Consider the following 22,498-nt stretch of genomic DNA (forward strand, 5'->3'; position numbering starts at 1 on the left):
GCAGTGCAGAAACAAAGCCTAGTACATGATATTGAGCAGATCTGGTTTCTTGCCAATCTCGACGAGGATGCAGTCCACAGCCACTATGGTGATGATTTAGCATCACTTATTCAGCGTCAACAAGGTCGTCAAGATGCTAATAGATGGTATAAGAATCCAGTGGCTTTTATGATAACTGTGTGGAGTAAGGTATGTTCTTCCAAGTATACTTTTTATTATAGAATGTTTGTGTTGTCTTCAACCATTGGTGAAGGTTAAGCAAGATGCATATGCACAGTCGCATCGAGCTGAAAATGATCAAGAACTCTTGGAGCATTTAGCTGAAATTGACAAGAAAATCAACAACACAAAGAAGACAGAAGTAAAGAAATTACTTAGTGTGGCTGACCTCAACGCCCAAAGGAGTGGTTTGATATTATAACAGAGATTGCTTGTCATGAAAGTAAGTATTGTTTGCATTTATATGAAGGTTACTCACAAAAGTTATTTCTTAGTGGGCAAGACTCCAGATGAGATTATTTACAACATCTCAAAGTCAAAGCTTACATATGAGGAATAGATACACATTCTGAACGACCTTAATAGCAGACTCAGAGAAGGAGAAAAAGGTTTGGATAGTATGATGGAGACTATGATGAGGAGGACCGTCTACATTTCACAAACTATATATGAAGGGGAGATGTTTCTAGCGCTTTTCATAGGGGATGATCCTGAGCAACTTCCATTCAAGGACTTCATCACCACTGAACTTACAAAACTCAGGGAGGATTGGCTGCCAAAGAAGGCCACAAGCACAACTCCATTTGATAAACAATTTAGCCAACCTTCATGCATCGAGCGGCTTTTAGGTAATATACAATTTCTCAACTATACTCAATTTGTTTATATTTTATTATAGGTATCTCCAATATAGAGGCGTTCCTCTCGAAACACCGGTATGCACACGACTCCTGAGGCATGGTGTGAGAGATGGAGGCATGTACCTGACAACAATGAAGTTTCCAGCAGCAATAAAGCGAGCTTGTCCTTGGGAATTGGAGATGCCAGATTATACACCAACCCACCGAGAGGCTGCAAGAGGCAACAACGAGGACATGCCGGATGACGAAGATGATGGCCATGAGAATGTTGACACTGTTGGTGCCAATGGTGAGGAGAGTGAAGATGGCAGTGAGAACGACTTGCAAGAAATTCCTCCAGACGAAGTCCAGCAAGAGAACCAGAATGTCAAAGAAGTTCTACGTCGACGAAAGCATGCAAATCCACATCTGGAGGAATTAGTCAATAGTGATGATGATCGTCCAAGACGTCCCCGTAACCGAGGAACTTCTCGAAGTATATTTCTCTTAATTCTCTCTTTTTCTTAGTTCCTCAAAATGGTTGTAGCAAAAACTGTCGGGAGTAACTTCATTCCAGCTTGTCTTGATGCTCGAGAAGAGGACCTAAAGGAACTTACATCTACCACACGCCATATAACGGTATGCAAATTTTTCTTAAGTTCACATCTTATCTTTGTCTTCTCCCTCTAGATTCGCCCTATTTCTCCAATGGCATTCCGTGGTGAAGTTGGGATCTTTATTGGCTCCTACAGTTCATTGATGGCATCTTTTGAGGAGGTTGCTGAGAATATGGCTATCCAGCAAAAGTGGGAGCACTTTTGTCAGAAAATCCATAGGCGACCGCTCAAGAGCACAAACTTCATGCTCTTTGACATGCCAAATGGTCTTCCAGACGCTAATGGTGATGTCCCAAGCTGGAACAACCTGACTAAAGACCACTTGAAGGATGCATTCCTTTTGGCAGCAATTCTCCTTCATACAACCGGTCAAGTTGCCTTCATTCTCCCGAATGACCCCCATTGGATGTCCTGCCTTATGAGGTATGCAAGTCGAGTCAACTTCAAGAGGTTTTCTTCCGGGTGCACCATGGATAGTGTTGGGGTTGAGACCAAAGGTGTCCTAGGCATGCCAGAGAAGGTAAGAAATCATCTTCTGTTTTGGTTGTCTCTAAAGTTTAATATACAAATTATGATGTGGACCTACCATGTGTTCTGCAAAAGAGAAAATGACGGTTTTCGTGATAGTGAGCGTGCTGCAAGGGTTTTGCCAGGATATGATAGCTTTACTGACATCATACCAAATCTCGTAGACGACGACATCCGCAACACATTGTCTGGGTATCGGTTCCGATCTCCATTGGCAATGCATGTCGTACTTGAGCTTTATTGCCCAACTAAGGGTGTTGTCATCGATTGCACAACAAGTAGTGGTTCGATGGTCGAAGCAGCACGTGACTCTGGTAGATCAGTGTTTGCGATTGAAGAATATGAGTTCTTCAAACGCCGTCTTAGAGGTTTTTGTCCTTCTCTATTAGTTGCTTCTAGGAGGTAATTTATGATGTTTTAAAAACTTATATACAATATATATTTAGTTTTCTAGAAGTCTTCCTAGGTATGCATGGCACATCATATGCAATGTGTAAATTGAGGAGTGGTATGAAAAATCTATTTATTAATGATACATTAAAAGACAATTGAATGCATCCACTTGCAATGAGAAAGATGTGTCACATGTCAATGTGATAATGATTGTGACACTGACAGTGTCAGTGCAGCAGATAGTGATAGTGATAGTGTCAATGACAGAGACAGTGTCAGTGTCAAAGATGACAAAGTTACAGTGTCAGTCTTTCAAATTTCATAATTACTAGTATTATCAATTTATTATCTATAGGTAATACAATTTTGTTAAAAAAAAGCGAGAGGGGGGGGGGGGGGGGGGAGATGGATAATATCAGTGTAAGAATTATTAGTGGCTGGAATTTTTAGTAGGATGGCCTAAAAATACCATATTCAGCACTTGTGGATGTAAGATTTACTAACGGAATATTGTTCCTCACCATGAAATGATAATGATTGTGTATTCTTAACTCTTTCTTGATTTTTTTATACATCCATTTATGCACACCTTCCAAACCAGTTCTTGGGCAGTTGTGACAGTGTTCTAGAAAAGTTTCTAGACCCATACAACCTTCCGTTTTATCTAAATAAAAGTAGCAGATGGGACACTGGAGATAATATATGTTCATTCTTTCAAAAGTTTCAGCCATATCGGAAGCAAGATCTTGAAGAAACATCTGGCATTGCTCTTGAAGCACATGAGGCAATCCATCTTTAGTAGCAACATCTAGAACATTATCTGGAAGAGGGATCTCTTGTTCAGTCACACTTGGGGCTACAAAAGAAAAAACCTCACAATGATTGTTGTGTGGAGGGAAGGGTGGAATGTTGGTAGAAGTTGAAGACGAAGGTGGAGACTCATATGAAATGCATAGGGGCTAAGTGTGAGTAGCAATAGCATTTTCCCTAGCCATTCCTACACTCTAAACAAACTGAAATTTCAATGTTGAAAGCATCCCTTGTCGGTATTTATACTAAGAAAAGATCTAGGGGTTCTTTAAAGTTTAAATTGTCAGTCTTAAAAATAGGACTTCAGAATTATAACAGTTTCAGAACCACTTATATATATAATAATATCTTTATACATGCTAGAATAATATTATTCTTGAAAATATAAGATTCTCCACTTTACTCATAAAGAATTAAACTTTTGAAAAAACTATGCATGACTTTCACATTACATTAAAGGGTGGCTTAAATATCCCATATTCAGCACTTACTGATGAAGTAGTGTCGCGCATGTGACTTCGGGTATCGAAAGTTACCTGTCGACCAGTCCTTACGGACACTCTTACCTTACTGCCACGATGGCAGGAGGTCGGTATTGCTGGGCCCGTTATTAGTCTCCGCCTAAGCTAGTTGAGAAACTGGTCTTCACGTGTGCACTTGACCAGATGGGCATAAGGACGGAATTCCTACGTGCTATTTGTCAAGCATACTTGACTTGGTTAGAGAAACTCATTCGTTGACTTGCACTTGCTAGTGTTGGGAACCCCCATGATATTGAGACTAGTCCCTCAATATTCGCTAAATGATAGCTTACCGTGTCTGCCAAACACCCTCGCTATCATACCCTTTGTGTTGGTCTCATTTCGATCCCAAATGCTATTTATGGAAAGTGTCTAGATTAGCTCATTTGACATATCTACAGAATGTAGAGATCGACCTGAACACAATGGTGTTCGTCCTGTGTCCAAATTCGCAATCTAAGGACATTCCATATTTAGTAAGTTTCGGACTTGTCCCAGAGACTAACTCCTGGTACTAAGGGAGGCTTGGGGTGAAAGCCCAAAGCGTGTGTCCCTCAAGGGGGGGGGGGGGCGCTGTGGGGGGTTCCAAATGTATAGTAGGGATAGTGTGTAGGTCGGGCATGGCCGACCAACCTGAGGCATAGTCTAGCTCCCGCTTGCGTGCCTGTCCTTGTTCTGCGTCCGGCTTGGGTCTAAGCCTAAGTTCCATTCCATGCTAGTTGGTGGAGTACCCATGTCCTCACGTTAGGCCACCAGTATGCCGAAATAGCGCCAGACTCTGTTTGGCTCCGTTTTGTGTGCTGGTCCTGGCTTTGGGATGCTAGTTGCTCCAGGACTGTTCCAAGTCGCGCCGGGCTCCTGTCCCTTCGCTCCTTGGGCTTTATGCTCGGGAGTTGTTCCGTGGTTCGGTTCCATCACTCCTTGGCTTCGTGCTTGGGAGTTTGGCACCGTTCCTTCGTTCAGTGGCCCAACGCCCTGAACTTCGGGTTCCTATGGACACGTGGCATGGACACGTGGCATGTGACACGTGGCATCTGTCACATGGCACAAAGAGGGTTTAGGTTCCGCTTCATGGTGTTATCCTATGGTAAATCACCATAGGATAAAGGGTTAAACCACGTGCGCTACAATTCACCAATGAAATATTATTCTCCACCATAAAATCATAATAGCTATGTGTTTTTAATTCTTTCTTGATTTTTTTATACATCCACGCATGCACACCTTCCAAACCCGCTCTTGGGCATTTGTGACAATGCTCAATAAAATTTACCAAACCCATGCAACCATCTGTCTTGTTTAAATAAAAGTTGCATATAGGACACTGAAGATAATATGTATCTACATTAAACTCCCCTGCCATATTTGGAGCAAGATCTTGAAGAAAATATTGACATCGCTCTTGAAGCATTAGAGGCAATCTAACTCTTTTAATAACATCATAAGGAAGGAGTTCTTGTTCAGTTGCATTTGAAGTCGCAAATGGAAGAGTCTCACAACAACCCTCAAAATGAAAAGGAGGATTATTGCGTAGAAGTAAAGGTGGATTATTAGTTGAGATTGGAGATGGAGGTGGAAACTCATATGAGAGGCCTCCGGGACCAAAAGTAAACTTCTCCTTAACCATTGCAACACACAAGAAGAATTAAATTTCTCAACAATAAGAATTCTCTGATTAATATACTATATTTTAATCTTGGGAATGATGTTTTATTATGACATGACACTATATTGAATGATAATTGTCAGTTTTAGTAATTACAACCTACTATGAGAGACAAGTGGCTATAGGGATTTAGAAGCTAGAAACTAGCATATAATTAATATGTAGCCTTATTTTATATAGCTGGCCTGCCATATATAATAATGGCAAATACACACAGGCATGCGAGTATGCCTTTTTGCAAGATTACCTTTCAATCCCAAATTCATATATAGATTTAATTCTTTGATTTGTCCACATTATATATCTTTGCAAAGACAAAACATATTAAAAGGAATAAGATATATATAAAAAACTTACTTTTTTTATAATATTTTAGTGGATTACAAAAGCCATTGAAAAGTTTATAAAGTGGATTTATTAGTGCTTTCCGCTGTGCTGTCCATTTCTTCTTTTTTCTTGCTCTGCATTTTTATCAATAGTGACAGTGGTTTTGATATTCCCGGACAGGTAATAAGGACCAAGTGTGTAATATGGAGATTGTGGTAGTGAAACAAAATTAACATTCTCACATTTCTGTATGCTAAAATTACTTACAGATTTTTTATCTTTGTTACTTCCCATCTTTGTAAACTCTAAAGAATGAACGAGTGAATCAGTGTTTCGAATTATTTATATATTTCTGGTCAATTGTTGAAATGTTAAAATGTTGAAGTGTACAATAGAAATTTTAGGTTCATTCAAACTTCAATATTCCCATTTTATTTAGGACCAATAAAGCCCAAAAATTTCTATGGGTTCAAACGAACTTCTAATTCTAGAAATTGTATAAATTGCATTAAAAAAATTCAAAAAATAGAAATCTCTTTGAACCATTGATACTTAAATTCATAAATTTCAAGTTCACCAAAGGATACAATTTTTCTAACTTAATATTTCCTTATAAAATTTATGGTTGACTATGTTGACTAGCATTGACTTGAGTTGAATTGAGCTCAACTCATGAACTCAACTCAACTTTGGACCATCCCCAAGCTGATGTATTTCTAAATCCCAGCATGCTGCAAGGCGTAAAATAATCCTAATAGAAGACATCTTGGCCACAGGAGAGAATGTCTTGATGGCACGTCACAAAGTGGCATCCAATTTCACTTGAAAATCCACTTTGTGCTGGCAATCTTCCTGCCTGGTGGGAGATGAACAAGCTCCCAGACTTCATTGCATTGCAAAGAATTATACTCGTTCTGCATGGCCGCTTTCCATTTTTCTGCTTCTGGTGACTGGAGAGCTGCACGAACTGTGCATGGTTCAGGAGTGAGCTGCTCAGCAATTTGAGGCCGGAATCTGAGGCCATCATCAAATGGTGTAACCGCTTCTTCTGCATGACTGGACTTGGTAGTGCCTCTGCTGCAACCTGCTGCTGCGGCTGAACTCGCGGCTGCTGCTGACTGTGCGCTTGCGGCTGCTGCCCGGATACCCTAGAAACGTCCTCCTCGTCATAAAGTGTTGCGTGTACTTTGCAAGCCGGGAGGAACGAAGCCCAGGAGATGGGAAGAATGTGAGCTCCTCGGCGTCCTAGAACATCCACAATGCTGCTGTAGTAGTCGATCCTTGACGGGTCTCACGCTATGATCTGGACGCAAACACTCGATAGAATCGCTCACTCGGCCTCCGTCCGCGCAAGTGCTTAGCACCGCCACGAACGATGCCTCGTTGGGTGTGTGGCCCTCGAGGAGCATCTCTAGCATCGCATCGATGCTCTCGGCGCCGCATATCGCGTTCATTGCCAGTAGCGCCAAGAAAGCAGGATGATTCTTCCTCCTCCTCCGCTGCACTCCACAGCACGGCAGGATTCATGTGCCAGGCTCTCGGCAGTAAGCTCTATCGGATGGGGCGGCAAGAAATCAGTGAGCGTCTTCGATGCACACACGAACCGATGGAGCGCTGCGGCGCCAACGCTATGTCCTCGAGCGGCTATGGATCCAGGGTGTCCTCGACCGGTCGGCTCACGTCGTTCGTGACAACTTTGAGGTGGGTGGCAGCTTAGAGGGGAACGGATTGGACGGTGAGGTAGGACCGATGGTATCCTCTCCCGCCATCGCCAGTGATGGAGACCATGGTCTTCCGCAACGCCCTCGTCGTGGATCGTAACAAGATGGTTGTGAGATGGTTCCAGAACGACGCTTGTTTTCTCAGCGAAAGATCATTCCTGGGAAGTGGCGAACACGACTGGATTGCCCGGACGCTGCTGCTTTGTGCACTCCAACCGGATCTATCACAAGATTTTCTTCCGCACTCTGAGCTAACATTTGGGCAGTTTCAGAGGATTGCAAGGTTATGACAGTGATTCAAGTTCCCAGCGATGGCTGCTTGGAAGGTGGTGGAGGATTTCAAGCTCAGCATGCCTTTCAGGAACGATGCTCAGATCGAGGTTCTTCGAGCTTGATGTATATTATCTGGATCAGCCACTACTCGACAAGGGCGTGTTAAAGCGTCAACAACACAGCATCTTGACTCATAGTCGCGTTCTCCCTCCAGGAATGCAAGAGGGAACAGAGTTCTCTGTGTGTGGGGGGGGAGAGAGAGAGAGAGAGAGAGTAGAATGCTGCTATACTGCTTCCTCGCCTTTCAAAAAATTTCCCCCCATTCATCTCTGGTGGGGTGCGACATCTTGTACGAAGCCAACGGCTTAGTTAAGGAATAACTCTTGGTCCATGTCTTCCTGGTTCTTTCCTTTTGATGGATTGAATGTAGCATACCTTCATTTCTTTTGATAACAGCTTGACCACTACCCGATCAACATTATTTAGTCACCTTGAACCAGTGAAATTGACGTGTTCTCCATTGTCTCAGTAAAATGACCAAGTCAGATCTGGAGTGCTCATAACTCCTATATAAACTCCAGCGACCTCCACACTTCTCCTCACTCCATTCTTCATCAATCAAGTAGCATCACAACAAAAAATCTGTGTGAAGATACAACATGTCTTACAAGTTAGCCATTTGTCTAGTTGCCATTTGTGCCATTGCTTTCGTCCATGGTTCAGATGAAGATGCCCTCCAGGATTTCTGTGTCCGCGACGGAAACAGCAACACCATCGTCAATGGATTCACTTGCAAGCCTGCTGCGGCAACTCTGGCCAGTGATTTCATGTTCCAGGGACTCCGGAACCCCGGGAACACCAACAACAAGCTCGGATCCATAGTCACCAATGCAAATGTTGGCGTATTCCCGGGAATCAACACTCTTGGAGTCTCTTTTGCGAGGATTGATTATGCTCCATACGGTGTCAATCCCCCTCACGTCCACCCCCGAGGAACCGAGCTCCTCTTCCTCCAGCAAGGAACACTCTATGTTGGATTCGTGAGCACCACCAACAACACACTCTTCGCTCAAACTTTGCATCCAGGAGATCTCTTTGTGTTTCCGCGTGGTCTCATTCACTTCCAGCTCAACGTTGGGAAGACACCGGCTGTTGCTCTTGCAGGATTCAACTCCCAGAATCCTGGTGTCACTCAGGTAGCCAAAGCCGTGTTTGCATCCAATCCTCCCATTTATGACGCTGTCATCGAGAGGGCATTCCAGATCAATCCCAAGCTCATCCAGCAGCTCAGGGACCTCATCAAGCAAACTTAATCAATTTTCTTTTGCAATGATTCTTCTGTAATTTTCAAGAATAAATAAAGAACTTTACCTTTCAACTGTTTTATTTTAAATATTTAAAATAACAATTAAATAATTTAAACCTGCTGCTGAAATACACTGTCTGCTGAAACGGGAAACTTAAATTTTAGGGCTCCTGTACTGCTAGGGCTAGGGGCTCCATGACAATGCCGGGGGATCCCAGCGCCATGGCAGCGATCTTACCTCAGCCAGCAAAATCCCCAGGTGTAATATCACGACATTATATTAGCATTAAAGAATTTCTCACCTAAATTATTATTACTTTTTGTATTAGTTTTGAATATTTTAATTTGAGAATTGGTTTCTATGGTTCTTTCATTTTTGGTATGGTTTGAGACCACGACCCGATCAAATTGAAACAATCCACACTATGGTTTTGATCAAGTCAGTGAAATTAACGTGTTATCCTTCTTTGTCCCCTTCAATTTTTATTCTTGACCAAGTCAGATCTAGAGTGCTTGAGAATGCCAGTCGAACTACTATATAAACTCAACCAAACTCCACATTTCTTCTCATTCCATTCTTAGTCAATCAAGTAGCATTACAACAACATATCAAAAGCTTTGATCAATCAGCTGAACTCTTACTGCCATGATACAAGATGTCTTACAAGTTAGCCATTTGTCTAGTTGCCATTTGGGCCATTGCTTTCGTCCATGGTTCAGATGAAGATGCCCTCCAGGATTTCTGTGTCCGCGACAGAGACAGCAACACTATCGTCAATGGATTCACTTGCAAGCCTGCTGCGGCAACTCTGGCCAGTGATTTCATGTTCCAGGGACTCCGGAACCCCGGGAACACCAACAACAAGCTCGGATCCATAGTCACCAATGCAAATGTTGGCGTATTCCCGGGAATCAACACTCTTGGAGTCTCTTTTGCGAGGATTGATTATGCTCCATACGGTGTCAATCCCCCTCACGTCCACCCCTGGAAACCCCCCTAACACATGCACGCCCAGGAGCAGCTCCACTCACGACTGAAAGCCAGGTTCAAACGGCTACTAGTTTATTTCTATTCTAGGCATATGCTGGCGGTTAGAACCGCCAACAGGAGAGTGGTTTTGAGAGACCCTAGCGTAGCTAGGGTTCCCCATCTCCTTTCCCATTCCATTGTACTTCAAGACTCCTGAATCGCATCCCCTATTTGCATTATCTTTGACTTGAGTCTCTCTCCCCGCCGATCCACCACTTCTTTCACCCCTCCTCAGCTGGCGACCTCTGGAGATCAGGCGCCAGTTCTTAGATCGAGTTCTAGCGGTAGCAGCATTCTCATCCATCTCACATTTTCCCAGTGAACATTTGGCGACCACGGTGGGATGGATCGCTGAGAGAGATCAAGGAACGAGAACCCGGTAACCATTTGCATTTTTCGAAATTTTCTTGTTTGCAGAGATTCAAGAACTTCAAGAACCACTCTTTCTCTCCACATCGAGTATGCCACCACCAACATGGGTACCCGGAACACGCCTTGCTGCAGCGACCACTAGAGGAAGAAAACTACACCAGCAAATTTTCGAAGAAATTAAAGATCTTTCAACGAGACCTCCTAGCGCTCTATCCGAACGAGGAGAAGAAGACCTTTGCGATCAACCCCAACATCAGCACCGAACTCTTCACCGGCCAGCACCGAGGAACCGACAGCAAGCCCGAGCATCTCCTCCGAGATCTTCTCCGACCAGCAATCTGAGAGCCCAACTCCGAATTCGAGCAGAAGAACACCGGCTGCAAGCCAGAGAACTCGCCGGCAGAGCCTCCGAACTCTTCTCCGACAACAACTCTGCTTTACCGACCAGACAACAGAACAGCAAGAATTCCGGCAACAGATCTTCCCAACCAACGCTTCTTCCACACATCAGCCGCACGTTTTCCTACGACGAGCCTCCGACACTCTATCCCGGCATCGCCCAAGTCACCGAAGGAAAGCTCCCGAATGCACCAACAATCTTCCGACAGACTCTCCGACTGAGCGCCCAAACCAGCACCGAAGACATCATCCGACGACGACACGACGCTAATCTCCACGCTGCCAAGACTCTGTTCGACCACGCCATCGAGTACGCCGGCCTAGAGACCATTGACGACGAAATTGGGTCTGATCACCCCAACCAGTCCGACTATCCGAAACTCTTCGTCGAGCTTCATCTCGGCACCGGCACCTGGAAGACCAGCCTGCACTCAGCACCTCGTCACGACAAATCGATTGGAAACTCCACCAACAAGCCCAAGTCGAAGAAAGAAACGAAGAAGAAACTCCTGGAGTACGACTGCTACCCACTTCTGGACGAGTTTTCCTCTGAGTGCCCGAACACCAGCCCGGACAACATCCAGACAACTTCTTCGACCGACCTGCATGACAGCTCTCCAATCACTGCTACACCGAATCAGTCAACTCCCCGACGAGCTCCAAGAAATCATCCGGCAGAAGACTTGCGACCTTCTTCCGGCAACACACTTTGTTCAATTGACTGATGGCATCCTCCTACTAGCATAGTAACCCTTAGAAGATTCTACAATAGCTACTGCTGAAGACTAGCTTCGAAGCTGCAGGCCCGAAGATATTTCCGGAGCCTTGAGATTATCGTCGACACCGATTCGACATTCAGCCAGATACCCGACAACATCACCGACAACCAAGTTAAGAGTTTGATGAAGACCTTCATCCCCGAGATACCAACATCCAAGATAATTTTAGTGTACAAGAACCCACGGCCGTAGAGAGCCGCATGAACAAACCGAGGAAAGCAGCCAGCAAACAACAAGAAGACACCGAAAGACTTCAACGATACCTCCAGCGAGAGTTGAAGAGACTAGAGAAAGAGAGAAAAGAAAAAGCCACCCAGTGGTCCCACTTTGTACAAGTTTCTGAAAGAGAAAGGTACATTACTGATGAATTGTTTCCCAAAATTGCAGCCGGCGAAGATGCCGGAAGGATTTTAGAAGGCTACCAGAATTTTAGGACACCACCTGCTTCTCCGACTGCAGCACCGGAGAACCCGCCAGAAACCCAGCCAGAAGTTCAGCACACTCCTCAGCACAGCTTCCACAACCCACTCTTCCGAGGACAGACCGACCCAAGAACATATTTCTCCTGGACTGTACCGACAGCTTCACCAGCAGTCCTCGGCACACTGTTTTCGACACCAGTATCAGCTTCTACCTTGACCACACCGTTCGCCTCCGCACCGGAATTCTACAATTTCCAGCAACAACCAGACTCCCCAAAGCTCAACTCAGTCGAATACGGCCTCCAACCTATATACATTGTCAACCCAGACGATCGACCAGCACATCCCCAGCAATACGAGTTCGGCCAATCCTCCGAATACACACTCAACCAACTTTTTGACCAGGTGTTCAGCAGACCCCACCAACAACCAGAACCAGACATCGATCTTCAGCAACCAGACTTACAGGTAATACTCCGACAATCCTCTCCGGAGACCTTGCTGCAGCCTGCCGAAGAACCTCTGCTACCATCAACATCAACACTGCCACCACAAAACACTCCACCAACTGCTCCGTCAAACGTCCCGCCAAACGCTCCACCGAACACTCTGCCACACAGTCTACCAGACATTCCCCCAGACATCATCACCATGACAATGGTACTCCCCAACACGGTCATCGGCAAGCTTGTCACCTACCCACAATTCAAAGGGAAGAAGACCGAAGATCCAGAAAAGCACGTTATTCGCTTCAAGGAGGCCGCCCGAGTCAATGGCCAGCAAGACAACTTCGCATTCCTCTTTGGCTGCACCCTCAAAGGATGCGCCGGAGAATGGCTCCAGACGACCGACTCGAAACTCACCTTCGACGAGCTTACCAAAGCCTTCACCGACCACTTCAAGTCAGCACTCAGCCAATCAGAGAAGCTTCAGAAGATACAGAACATCAAGATGCGTACTGGTGAAACTCTTGAAGAATACACCGAACGCTTCACCAAACACGCCAACCGCTGCAAGAGCTCTTCTACTGACATACTTTTATACCAATGGTACATGCAGGGACTAGCTTCACACTTGAAGAAAGCTGCCACCAAAATCGACACCAGCGATTACAAGACTCTTTCCAAAGACTTGAAAGAAGTTCAAATCCGCCGACAAACTGCCCGAGTTGATGAACCGGAAGACTTCGACTCCGAGGAAGATGAGGATGACCTCCTCGACAGCCTCACTGGCAAGTCAAAGGACAAAGTCGGCATCCGAAAGATCCAGAAGCTCCTCACCAAATTCACTGCATCCAGCGACAAATCCGATGTCCGAACCGGCGTCTGGTGCACAAAATGCAAGAATGAAGGACACTCAGCCACCGACTGCAAACTCCAGCTCGTTAAGTGTCAAATCTGCGGGAAAGACAACCATGACGCCAAGACATGCAGATTCCGTAGCCAACCTGAAGTCCGACAAATCTCCAACTTCCCCCGGAGACCTCCCCGACAGCCTGAGTATTCGACCCAATATCCGGCCGCACCTCCAAACAACTGGCGACCGCCCCGGAACAACTACCTGCCGCGACAATGGAACGCACCACCGAGATTCAACAACAACTACAACAACCGACCCTACTACAATGACCGATACCAACAACCCGACAACCGGCCATACCAACAATACCGACAAAACCAGATGGACTACAACAACAGCCAAGCCTATCCACGCTACCAGAATCAAGGGTATCAAGGCTACAACCGATATCAAGGCTATCAAGACCGGAGATATCAAGGCAACTACAACAGCCGCCCATGGCAACCCCGAATCCCAGACCAGCCCGGCCCTCCAAGACTCGGACCGCCGCCGCCTAGACAGCCAGACCAACAGCAACAGCAACCACCGGCAACCAGACTCATCGAAGCCGACGAACTCCCATTTCCCGAAGAAGACCCAGAACCACAAGTTCTGGCAGTCCAGACTCGAGCACAACTTCGAGCACAGCACCAACAACAACCGGATAAAGACTCAAACACCGAAGATGACACGAGCTCAGAGCGCTCGAAACAAACCCCGGAGTGGAAGAAACGCCGACAGCTAGCTGCCAAAGTACAAAAGCACCTTACTCAACAGCCACCCGAACTAGTCATCCTCGACTCCAAAGACGAAGAACAGCCCGAGTCAAGCACACAGCAACCGAGAAACCAGCCGACAGCTTCACCGGCACAACTTTTGGCCAACTCGATTGGAGATACAACTGTCGCTGAATCCATCCTCACCCAGAACATCCAGATCACTGTTGGCCAACTTCTGAAGATCGCTCCATATCTCGTCAACCAACTGGTAAGTCTGACTAATCCTCTGGACACACCTCCAATGGACGCCCCAGCACTGAATACCAGTAAGGACACTGTTGACGCCTTTCAAGCTGAGATACAACCCGGAGACTGCGACAATGAAGTTCCAACCATCGACCTCCGAATCGGCCAACACCAAGTCCGAGGAGCCATGCTTGATGGCGGCTCTGGCGTCAACATCATCAAAGAGAGTCTTGTCCGACAAATCAACCTCGGTCCAGTTGAGCCAGCACCGTTTAACGTCCGAATGGCCGACCACCGATCAGTCCGACCCCGAGGAATTATCCGGAATGTCATCACCAATATCAGAGGCATCAGAGTTCCAGTCAACTATGTCATCCTCAAGCTTCCGAAGAACTCCGACGGCTATGCAGTCCTCCTCGGACGCCCGTGGCTCAAACACGCTCGAGCAATGCACAACTGGTCGACCAACCAGATCTTTCTCCAAGGCCCGCAAGGTCCAGTAACAGTCTCGACAAACTCGTCGAAACACCTTCCGACGAACATACGACCGGTCGACCTCGAAGACTATGACCTCGAAACCGGCCTCGACGACTATGAAGAACAGCAAATACTCCAAGCCTACCCCGACCTCGAACCGCTCGCCGAAATTGACATCTTTAGAGTAGCAGCCGACTTCAGCCGAGAGCGACCCCAGCTTACCGAAGCATTGAAGAACCCGACAACCAGAGACACCACCATCGCCACTCAGCCAGCATTCATTGTCGACTCCGACCAGAAAGTTGCCTATGTCCCGACAATACCGACCAACCAACCTCTCGAGAAGATCAACCTTGCTACCGACCAGAATCAGCATCACATCATCCTCGCCAAAGACATCTCTGAGAGTTTCCGGAACAAAGGCCTGAGACTCCTCCAGAAGAAAAAGCACTTGTTTGCTTGGAGCTACAAAGACCTGAAAGGAGTCTCACCGGACTTATGTCTGCACACCATCACCCTCCTCCCGGATGCCCGGCCGAAGCGACAAGCACCTTACCGGATGAACCCAAACCTCATGGAGCAAGTCAAGAAGGAGCTCGACAAACTCCTCGAAGTCGAATACATCTACCCAATCCAGAATCTGATCTGGTTGTCTCCTCTGGTCGTTGTGCCAAAGAAAAATGGCAAGCTCCGAATCTGCGTCAACTACAAGCAGCTCAACGACGTCACCAACAAAGATATCTTCCCGATACCCTTCACCGACGAAGTTCTTGACGCAGTCGCCGGACATGAAATGTACTCCTTCCTCGACGGATTTTCCGGCTACAATCAGATCACCATCGCCCAAGAAGACCAGCACAAGACAGCATTCATCAGCCCATGGGGAGCATACGCCTACCGAAGAATGCCTTTCGGCCTCTGCAATGCACCCTTCACTTTCCAACGACTCGTCACCAACACCTTCCGAGACTACCTCACCGACTTCATGCGAGTCTTCATGGACGACTTCAGTGTCTTCAGCTCCGAAGACCGCCATCTCGAATGCCTCGAGAAATGCCTCGAGAAGTGCGAAGAAAACAACATCGCCCTCAACCCCGAGAAATGTGCCTTCTTCGTCAAGTCCGGAGTACTTCTCGGCCACATTGTCTGCAAAGATGGCATACTCATCGACAAAGACAAAGTCGCAGTCATACTTCAGCTCGACCCGCCAAAGAACCAGAAGGACCTCCGAAGATTTCTCGGCAAGATCGGATACCACCGAAGATTCATCCACAAGTACGCTGACATCGCCAAACCTCTCACCGATGGCCTCCGGCTCAACGCCCAGTGGATCTGGTCGGACACTCAACAGACAGCATTTGACAACCTCAAGCTCAAGCTCACTACCGCACCAATACTCGCCAAACCAGATTGGACCAAAGAGTTCCATATCCACGTCGACACCTCTGACATCGGCACCGGCACAGTGCTTAGCCAAGCCCAGAGAGACAACCGAGACCAGCCGATTTACTACGCAAGCAGACTACTCACTTCGACAGAACGCAACTACACCACCACCGAGAAAGAAGCCCTCGGCATGGTATACGCCCTCCAGAAGTTTCGGCACTACATTCTTTCGAGCAAAGTCATCATCTTCGTTGACCACAAGGCCCTCCTTTACCTCATCAACAAGCCCATACTCTCCGGCCGAATTTCCAGATGGTTCCTCCTACTCCAAGAGTACAACTTTGAAATCGTCCACAAGCCCGGCCGACAGCATGAACAGGCCGACTTCCTCAGCCGCATCACCACCGGAGAATCGCCCGATCGACTCGCCGACGATTTGCCCGACTCCAACCTTTTCCGAATTTCAGTACCAGCAACATGGCTCGACGACATCTTCGCCTACCTCAGCTCAGCAAAAGTCCCAGCTCAGCATACAACGCCAGACCAGAGAAAGACTTTTGTCTCGAAAACCCGCCGGTACTCCATCATCGGCGGCAGCCTTTACAAACTCGGCATCGACAACATACTTAGACGATGCATCAAAGTTCCAGAGACCCTCCGGATTATAAACGAAGCACATTCTGGACCGTCCGGCGGCCACTTCGCCTCCGACACAACCGTCCGGAAGATTCTCCAGTCAGGACTCTGGTGGCCGACAATGTGGCGAGACACCGAAGACTTCTGCCGGAAATGTGACACCTGCCAGAGGAATCGACTTCCGCCGAAAACTCAGAGTCAACCGCTCAACCCAACCTTCCCGGTCGCGCCTTTCCAGAGATGGGGACTCGACTTCATCGGACCCCAAATCACCACAGCCCGGAAGAACCAGTACATCATTGTCGCCACCGACTATGCCACCAAATGGGCCGAAGCAGCTCCCCTCAAGCAAGCAACCGCCAAGGCAACAGCCAAGTTCATCTACGAGAACATCATCACCCGCTTTGGAACACCACTCGAACTCGTCACCGACCGCGGCAGCCACTTCATCAACGAAACCATCACACACCTTACCGAAGAGTTCCAGATCCGACACAAAACATCAACGCCCTACTACCCGCAAGGCAATGGCCAAGCCGAAGCCACCAACAAGACGCTCAAGACAATTCTCAAGAAAGTCATCAGCGATTCTGGCAAAGATTGGGACGAGAAACTCGGAGACGTTCTCTGGGCCTACCGGACAGCATACAAGATCACCACCAACATGACACCGTTCAAGCTCGCCTTTGGAATAGAAGCCATAACACCAATCGAGTTCATCATTCCTAGCATGCGTGTCGCGGTGAAGTACGACCTGGATCCCCGGCACATCTTCCGGCAACGACTGCTCGAACTCGAGAAACTCGACGAGCTCCGACTCAACGCCTTGTGGACCCTCCACACCATCCAGAAGCAAAGAAAAGCCCGGTACGACCGAAGACTCGCTCGAAACAAGACTCCGAAGTACTCTCCCGGCGATCATGTACTCTGGTATCGAGGACCAATCACTCAGCTCGGCAACAAGCTCAAAACCAAGTGGCACGGACCTTTCATCATCACCGAACTCTACCCCAACTCGACAGCGAACGTCGCCACCCTCGCTGGAGACTTCACCGAAACTGTCAACCTCAACAAGCTCCGACCATACTACGTAGACCTCTGCAACATCCAGACCACATTTCAGCAACACTTCCGACCGCAACTCGTCACCGGAACCGAGAGATTCCCCGAACACTCTCCCGGCCACTCGAACCGAACACTCGACACCAGCCGTCCGTATCGAGAAGCAACACCAGATGATACCACAATGAGCATCATCGACAATCAGCAAGCCTTGTGGCATCAACAATGGCCAACACGCTACTCAGAAACCATCACCACCAACTTCTCCTGGACAACCCTTCAGTTGCCACTCAACTTGGCACAAAACGCTGAGTCCCAAGCTACCGTCCGATCAACTCCACGAGATCAGATCTGCACCGTCCAACAACGCTCAATCTCAGCCGCCAGATCATCATCTCCACAACAGATCACAGCCCTCAGATCTTGCCACGCAATCGCCACCGTTCAAACTAAACCCCACCAAGTTTCACGAGACACAAACCTAAGTCGCCAACAGCAGCTCGCCAGCACCCTTTCCAGCGCGCCACCAGCTCCAGCAACGATGCCCAAGCGCAAGATGAGAGCCATTCCCCCAAGACGCCTCAGGTATGTCCGCCACAGCTTGCCCAAGCTTCCGACCGAGGCAGTCACGGCATGGCTGGTCGAGCAGGGGTTCGGCCAGCTCCTCGAGATCTTCAAAACCCCATTCGATCACCACCTCGCCCGCAAGCTTGCCAAGAAGTATGACGAGAGCCGCAACACGATCTCGGATGACGTCAACACCATCGCCATCACGCCGGCCCTGCTCAGCAAAGTTTTCAAGATCCCTCGAAAAGGACTCGACAAGTTCCCCAAAGAGGTTCCCAAGGTCATCCTCAAGCCAGGTGCATCCCCAACCACAGAAGGGCCCAAGTGGGAGGATGTTCTTTCTGAACACCAGGAGAAGCTGCGTGCCCTGCTCCTCCTCTACGACCTCCGCCCCACTGACAAATCTATCAGCAAGCTTACCACCCAAGCCTATCACGCCATGGACCGAGGAGAGCGAGTCAATGTCGCCAGCCACTTGAACACTATGCTGGCAAAGCAACTGAAGAAAATCAATGAGAAACCTACGAGAGGCCAAACCATCTCCACCGTGATCTTCCCGATGCTCATCGCTTTGCACGCCGCCCACCCCAACAAGCAGCCCTGGTCTACCAGCTCCTCAACTGAACACAGCCACACTGACGACAACGACTCAGCATCGACCGAGACCCTGCCCTCACCACCGCACAAGAACAAAGTCCAACCCTCCTCATCGAAGCATAATCCGCCACCCAGCCCCACCCCCAGCAAGACCAGCAGCGAAGACACCTCATCTGACGAAGAATCTCCACCACCTCGCCGCCACAAGCTTCGTCAACCTCCTCAACGTAAGAACTGCCACCGCAGCACGGAGTACGTCGTCCTCACCAGCAGGGACACCACAAACACCACACAACCCCGCCAGCACCAGCACCAATCAATTCCAAGCCAACCCCGAGCTCGTTCACCTTCTCCAACACCAATCTTCAACAACTCACAAGCTTTCACTGACGACCAGCACCACGACAACAATGATTCCCATCACCCAGACAATATCACCGCCAGCAACAGCAAGATTTCCAGCGGGCACGTCAACTCCAGCAACGTTAAACCTCTCCATCCATCAGCAGCACATCCGACTCTCAACACCACACAAGATGCCCCGTTGACCTTCAACAAAAATCCGAGCTCTTCATCAAATATTACAGCGCCTCATCTCGACCATCCATCTTCAACGACCATAATTAAATTTGCGCCATGTCAAATCTTAACAAACTTGAAAAATCAGCGCAGTCCATCTGCATCCGCTCAGCCTCAGCCACCTCAGCAGCAATCAACGCCCCAAATCACGCCGGCCGACCCCATCAAGAACCCAGCTCCCGACTCAGTTTCAGCGCCCTACGGCTCGCCTTTAGCGCCCTCTCCACCAGTCCAAGCATCTCAGCCGCACCAGCAATCCACCATGCCTCCACTCCAATCCCAGGTACGCAAAGACAGAGCCTCCTTCGACCACGAAATCCGCCAAGAACACGAAGACAAGATGCAAGATCCCGGATACCTCCATCGCAAGCTCTTCGAGGCTCTGGAGCGCCGCGCCAGTCATGACATCAGCCAGGCCATCCGAGGCCGCGTTCCCCAGGCTCAGGACATCGCCCAGCACCTCTCCCGCGATGGCGCCTTCATCAACACCAGGAACGCAGTCCGCGCTGAGTTCTACGAGCCGCTCGTCGCGGAGATCGGCAACCTCCACAACACCATTCACCACCTCCAGGGCGACATCCAGAGCATCAAGACAACGGCAGCCAGCTCTTCTCGCGCCAACAACAACCCCACTGGCCAGCAGAACTACTGGCGAGACAAGTACCACCACGGAGTCACCGTCATCCAGGAGCACCAGCAGCGCATTGACCATCTTGAAGCGCTCCTCGCCGAGTATGAGGATGATGATGGCTCAGACCCGCCCGACAGTGAGCCCAACGATAACCTGACCCTCCCCCAGCAGCACCGCCGACTGCGACGCCTGCAGCGAGCTCCGGAAGCGAACCAACTCCACCACCAAGCAATGGACACTGATCATGGCCCCGAGGACGGAGCCTAGATCAAGCAGGGGGCAGTGGAAACCCCCCTAACACATGCACGCCCAGGAGCAGCTCCACTCACGACTGAAAGCCAGGTTCAAACGGCTACTAGTTTATTTCTATTCTAGGCATATGCTGGCGGTTAGAACCGCCAACAGGAGAGTGGTTTTGAGAGACCCTAGCGCAGCTAGGGTTCCCCATCTCCTTTCCCATTCCATTGTACTTCAAGACTCCTGAATCGCATCCCCCTATTTGCATTATCTTTGACTTGAGTCTCTCTCCCCGCCGATCCACCACTTCTTTCACCCCTCCTCAGCTGGCGACCTCTGGAGATCAGGCGCCAGTTCTCAGATCAAGTTCTAGCGGTAGCAGCATTCTCATCCATCTCACATTTTCCCATTAAACAACCCCCGAGGAACTGAGCTCCTCTTCCTCCAGCAAGGAACTCTGTATGTTGGATTCGTGAGCACCACCAACAACACACTCTTCGCTCAAACTTTGCATCCAGGGGATCTCTTTGTATTTCCGCGCGGTCTCATTCACTTCCAGCTCAACGTTGGGAAGACACCGGCTATTGCTCTTGCGGGATTCAACTCCCAGAATCCGGGTGTCACCCAGGTAGCCAAAGCAGTGTTTGCATCCAATCCTCCCATTTATGACGCTGTCATCGAGAGGGCGTTCCAGATCAATCCCAAGCTCATCCAGCAGCTCAGGGACCTCATCAAGCAAACTTAATCAGCTTGTTCTCGCATTAATTCTTTCATAAATTCCAATAATATTCTAATTTTGCCTGGCTTACAAAAAACAAGAAAGTTTTTATCACGCCAATATCACGAGGCTTGTTAGTTCCTTCATTTCCAATACTGGCTTGACCACGACCCGGACAAACTGAAACAATCCAAGCTAGTGAAATTAACACGTTCATCCTCGTTCAATCTTGATTCTTAGTAAAATGACCAAGCCAGATCCGGTGTGCTCTAACCATAAGTCCGGTATAGCTTCTCAACTCATGAAAGCTTCTCTAGATAAGAGCCAATCGATTCGTTCCAGCTCCGGTCAAGGACTTGCGATGTACATCGAAGCAAATGTCCTGGAGCTTGGCCATGTCTGGCTCAAACAGGCCACGTCAATGCTTCCATCCCTGGTGTAGGAAGGGAGCATGATGCTAATCCCCTCGAATGGCACGTAAGGCCCGCCAGCAAACACCGGAGTTCCATAGCCAAAGTCGAGCTCGTAGATTGGAAGCTGCGCCCAGCTCGTCACGCTCAAGTTTGGGCTCAGCACCGTCTTGCCACTCCTCGTGATCTGGACCGGGTTCTTCTGCTGGAGCTCCACGAAGTCCATCTGGGAGCGGATGTACCCGTTGTCAAGCCGCTTGATGGAAGCCTGGATGAGATCCGTGGCGTGGGATGCTGGTTTCTCCAGGAGATCCTTCGCGGTGCTGTGGGTGTGGGAGATGACGTTGCCGAAGTAGTCGTTGGGGATGGAGGAACGAACCTCTTTCGCCCGTTGGCCACGATCAAAACTCAGGTTTGGACTTCACCATCGATGCCACGGGCCCGAGTGATGCACTTCCAGAGATTGCTCATGAGGCTGACAAACGTAGAGGGTCCTCGGGCACCGCCTTCTTTCGTCGCCGACTACTTGATCTTCTTGAAGAGATCGATGCTGAAGTTGTTGAAAACTAAGGAAGAAGAGAGAAAAACTTTATCACTCAGATATCATCATCACTATACATACACAGGTGAGAGTCATGACTCTCTAGATCCACCACGTGTCACCACGTGTCTCAGCCGTATGGTGATCTCGGATGTACTACATCCTCACGCCCCCACTCAGCCGAGATCAGTGTGCAAAGGCTGGATCAGAAAAAGAAACTAATGCTAAACCACTGGGAAACCTATTTCACTCCCCCCACTCAGCCGAGAAAAGTTGAGCTCATGAAATCAGCATCTTGTGGTGTTGAACAACAGTAGCAGCACATTCCAAGGTACCCAAGCTTGCACACAG

The 22,498-nt window shown here is 48.3% G+C and overlaps 2 protein-coding genes across 2 annotated transcripts; both read left to right on the forward strand.

Moving 5' to 3' along the window:
- Positions 1 to 7,291: 7,291 nt before the first annotated feature.
- On the forward strand, positions 7,292 to 9,008 carry LOC112342767 (germin-like protein subfamily 1 member 18). The gene is made up of 3 exons (XM_024665068.1): positions 7,292 to 7,490; positions 7,689 to 7,802; positions 8,419 to 9,008. Exons 1-3 carry the CDS (start codon positions 7,292 to 7,294, stop codon positions 9,006 to 9,008), a joined length of 903 nt encoding a protein of 300 aa, XP_024520836.1.
- A 188-nt stretch (positions 9,009 to 9,196) lies between these two features.
- Positions 9,197 to 21,223, forward strand: LOC112342768 (germin-like protein subfamily 1 member 16). Its single transcript, XM_024665069.1, has 3 exons — positions 9,197 to 9,260; positions 9,722 to 9,982; positions 20,895 to 21,223. Exons 1-3 carry the CDS (start codon positions 9,197 to 9,199, stop codon positions 21,221 to 21,223), a joined length of 654 nt encoding a protein of 217 aa, XP_024520837.1.
- The last annotated feature ends 1,275 nt before the right edge of the window (positions 21,224 to 22,498 follow it).

Source organism: Selaginella moellendorffii, unplaced genomic scaffold (genome assembly GCF_000143415.4).
Source record: "Selaginella moellendorffii unplaced genomic scaffold, v1.0 SELMOscaffold_118, whole genome shotgun sequence".
In the NCBI taxonomy this organism is placed as follows: domain Eukaryota; kingdom Viridiplantae; phylum Streptophyta; class Lycopodiopsida; order Selaginellales; family Selaginellaceae; genus Selaginella; species Selaginella moellendorffii.

Coding starts and splice junctions, on each gene's coding strand:
- LOC112342767 (XM_024665068.1), top strand. CDS start 7,292: ATGCACACACGAACCGATGGAGCGCTGCGGCGCCAACGCTATGTCCTC. Junction 7,491..7,688: donor CGCCAGTGATGGAGACCATG/GTCTTCCGCAAC, acceptor ACATTTGGGCAG/TTTCAGAGGATTGCAAGGTT. Junction 7,803..8,418: donor GGAACGATGCTCAGATCGAG/GTTCTTCGAGCT, acceptor TCCATGGTTCAG/ATGAAGATGCCCTCCAGGAT.
- LOC112342768 (XM_024665069.1), top strand. CDS start 9,197: ATGACAATGCCGGGGGATCCCAGCGCCATGGCAGCGATCTTACCTCAG. Junction 9,261..9,721: donor TCAGCCAGCAAAATCCCCAG/GTGTAATATCAC, acceptor TCCATGGTTCAG/ATGAAGATGCCCTCCAGGAT. Junction 9,983..20,894: donor TGTCAATCCCCCTCACGTCC/ACCCCTGGAAAC, acceptor TCCCATTAAACA/ACCCCCGAGGAACTGAGCTC.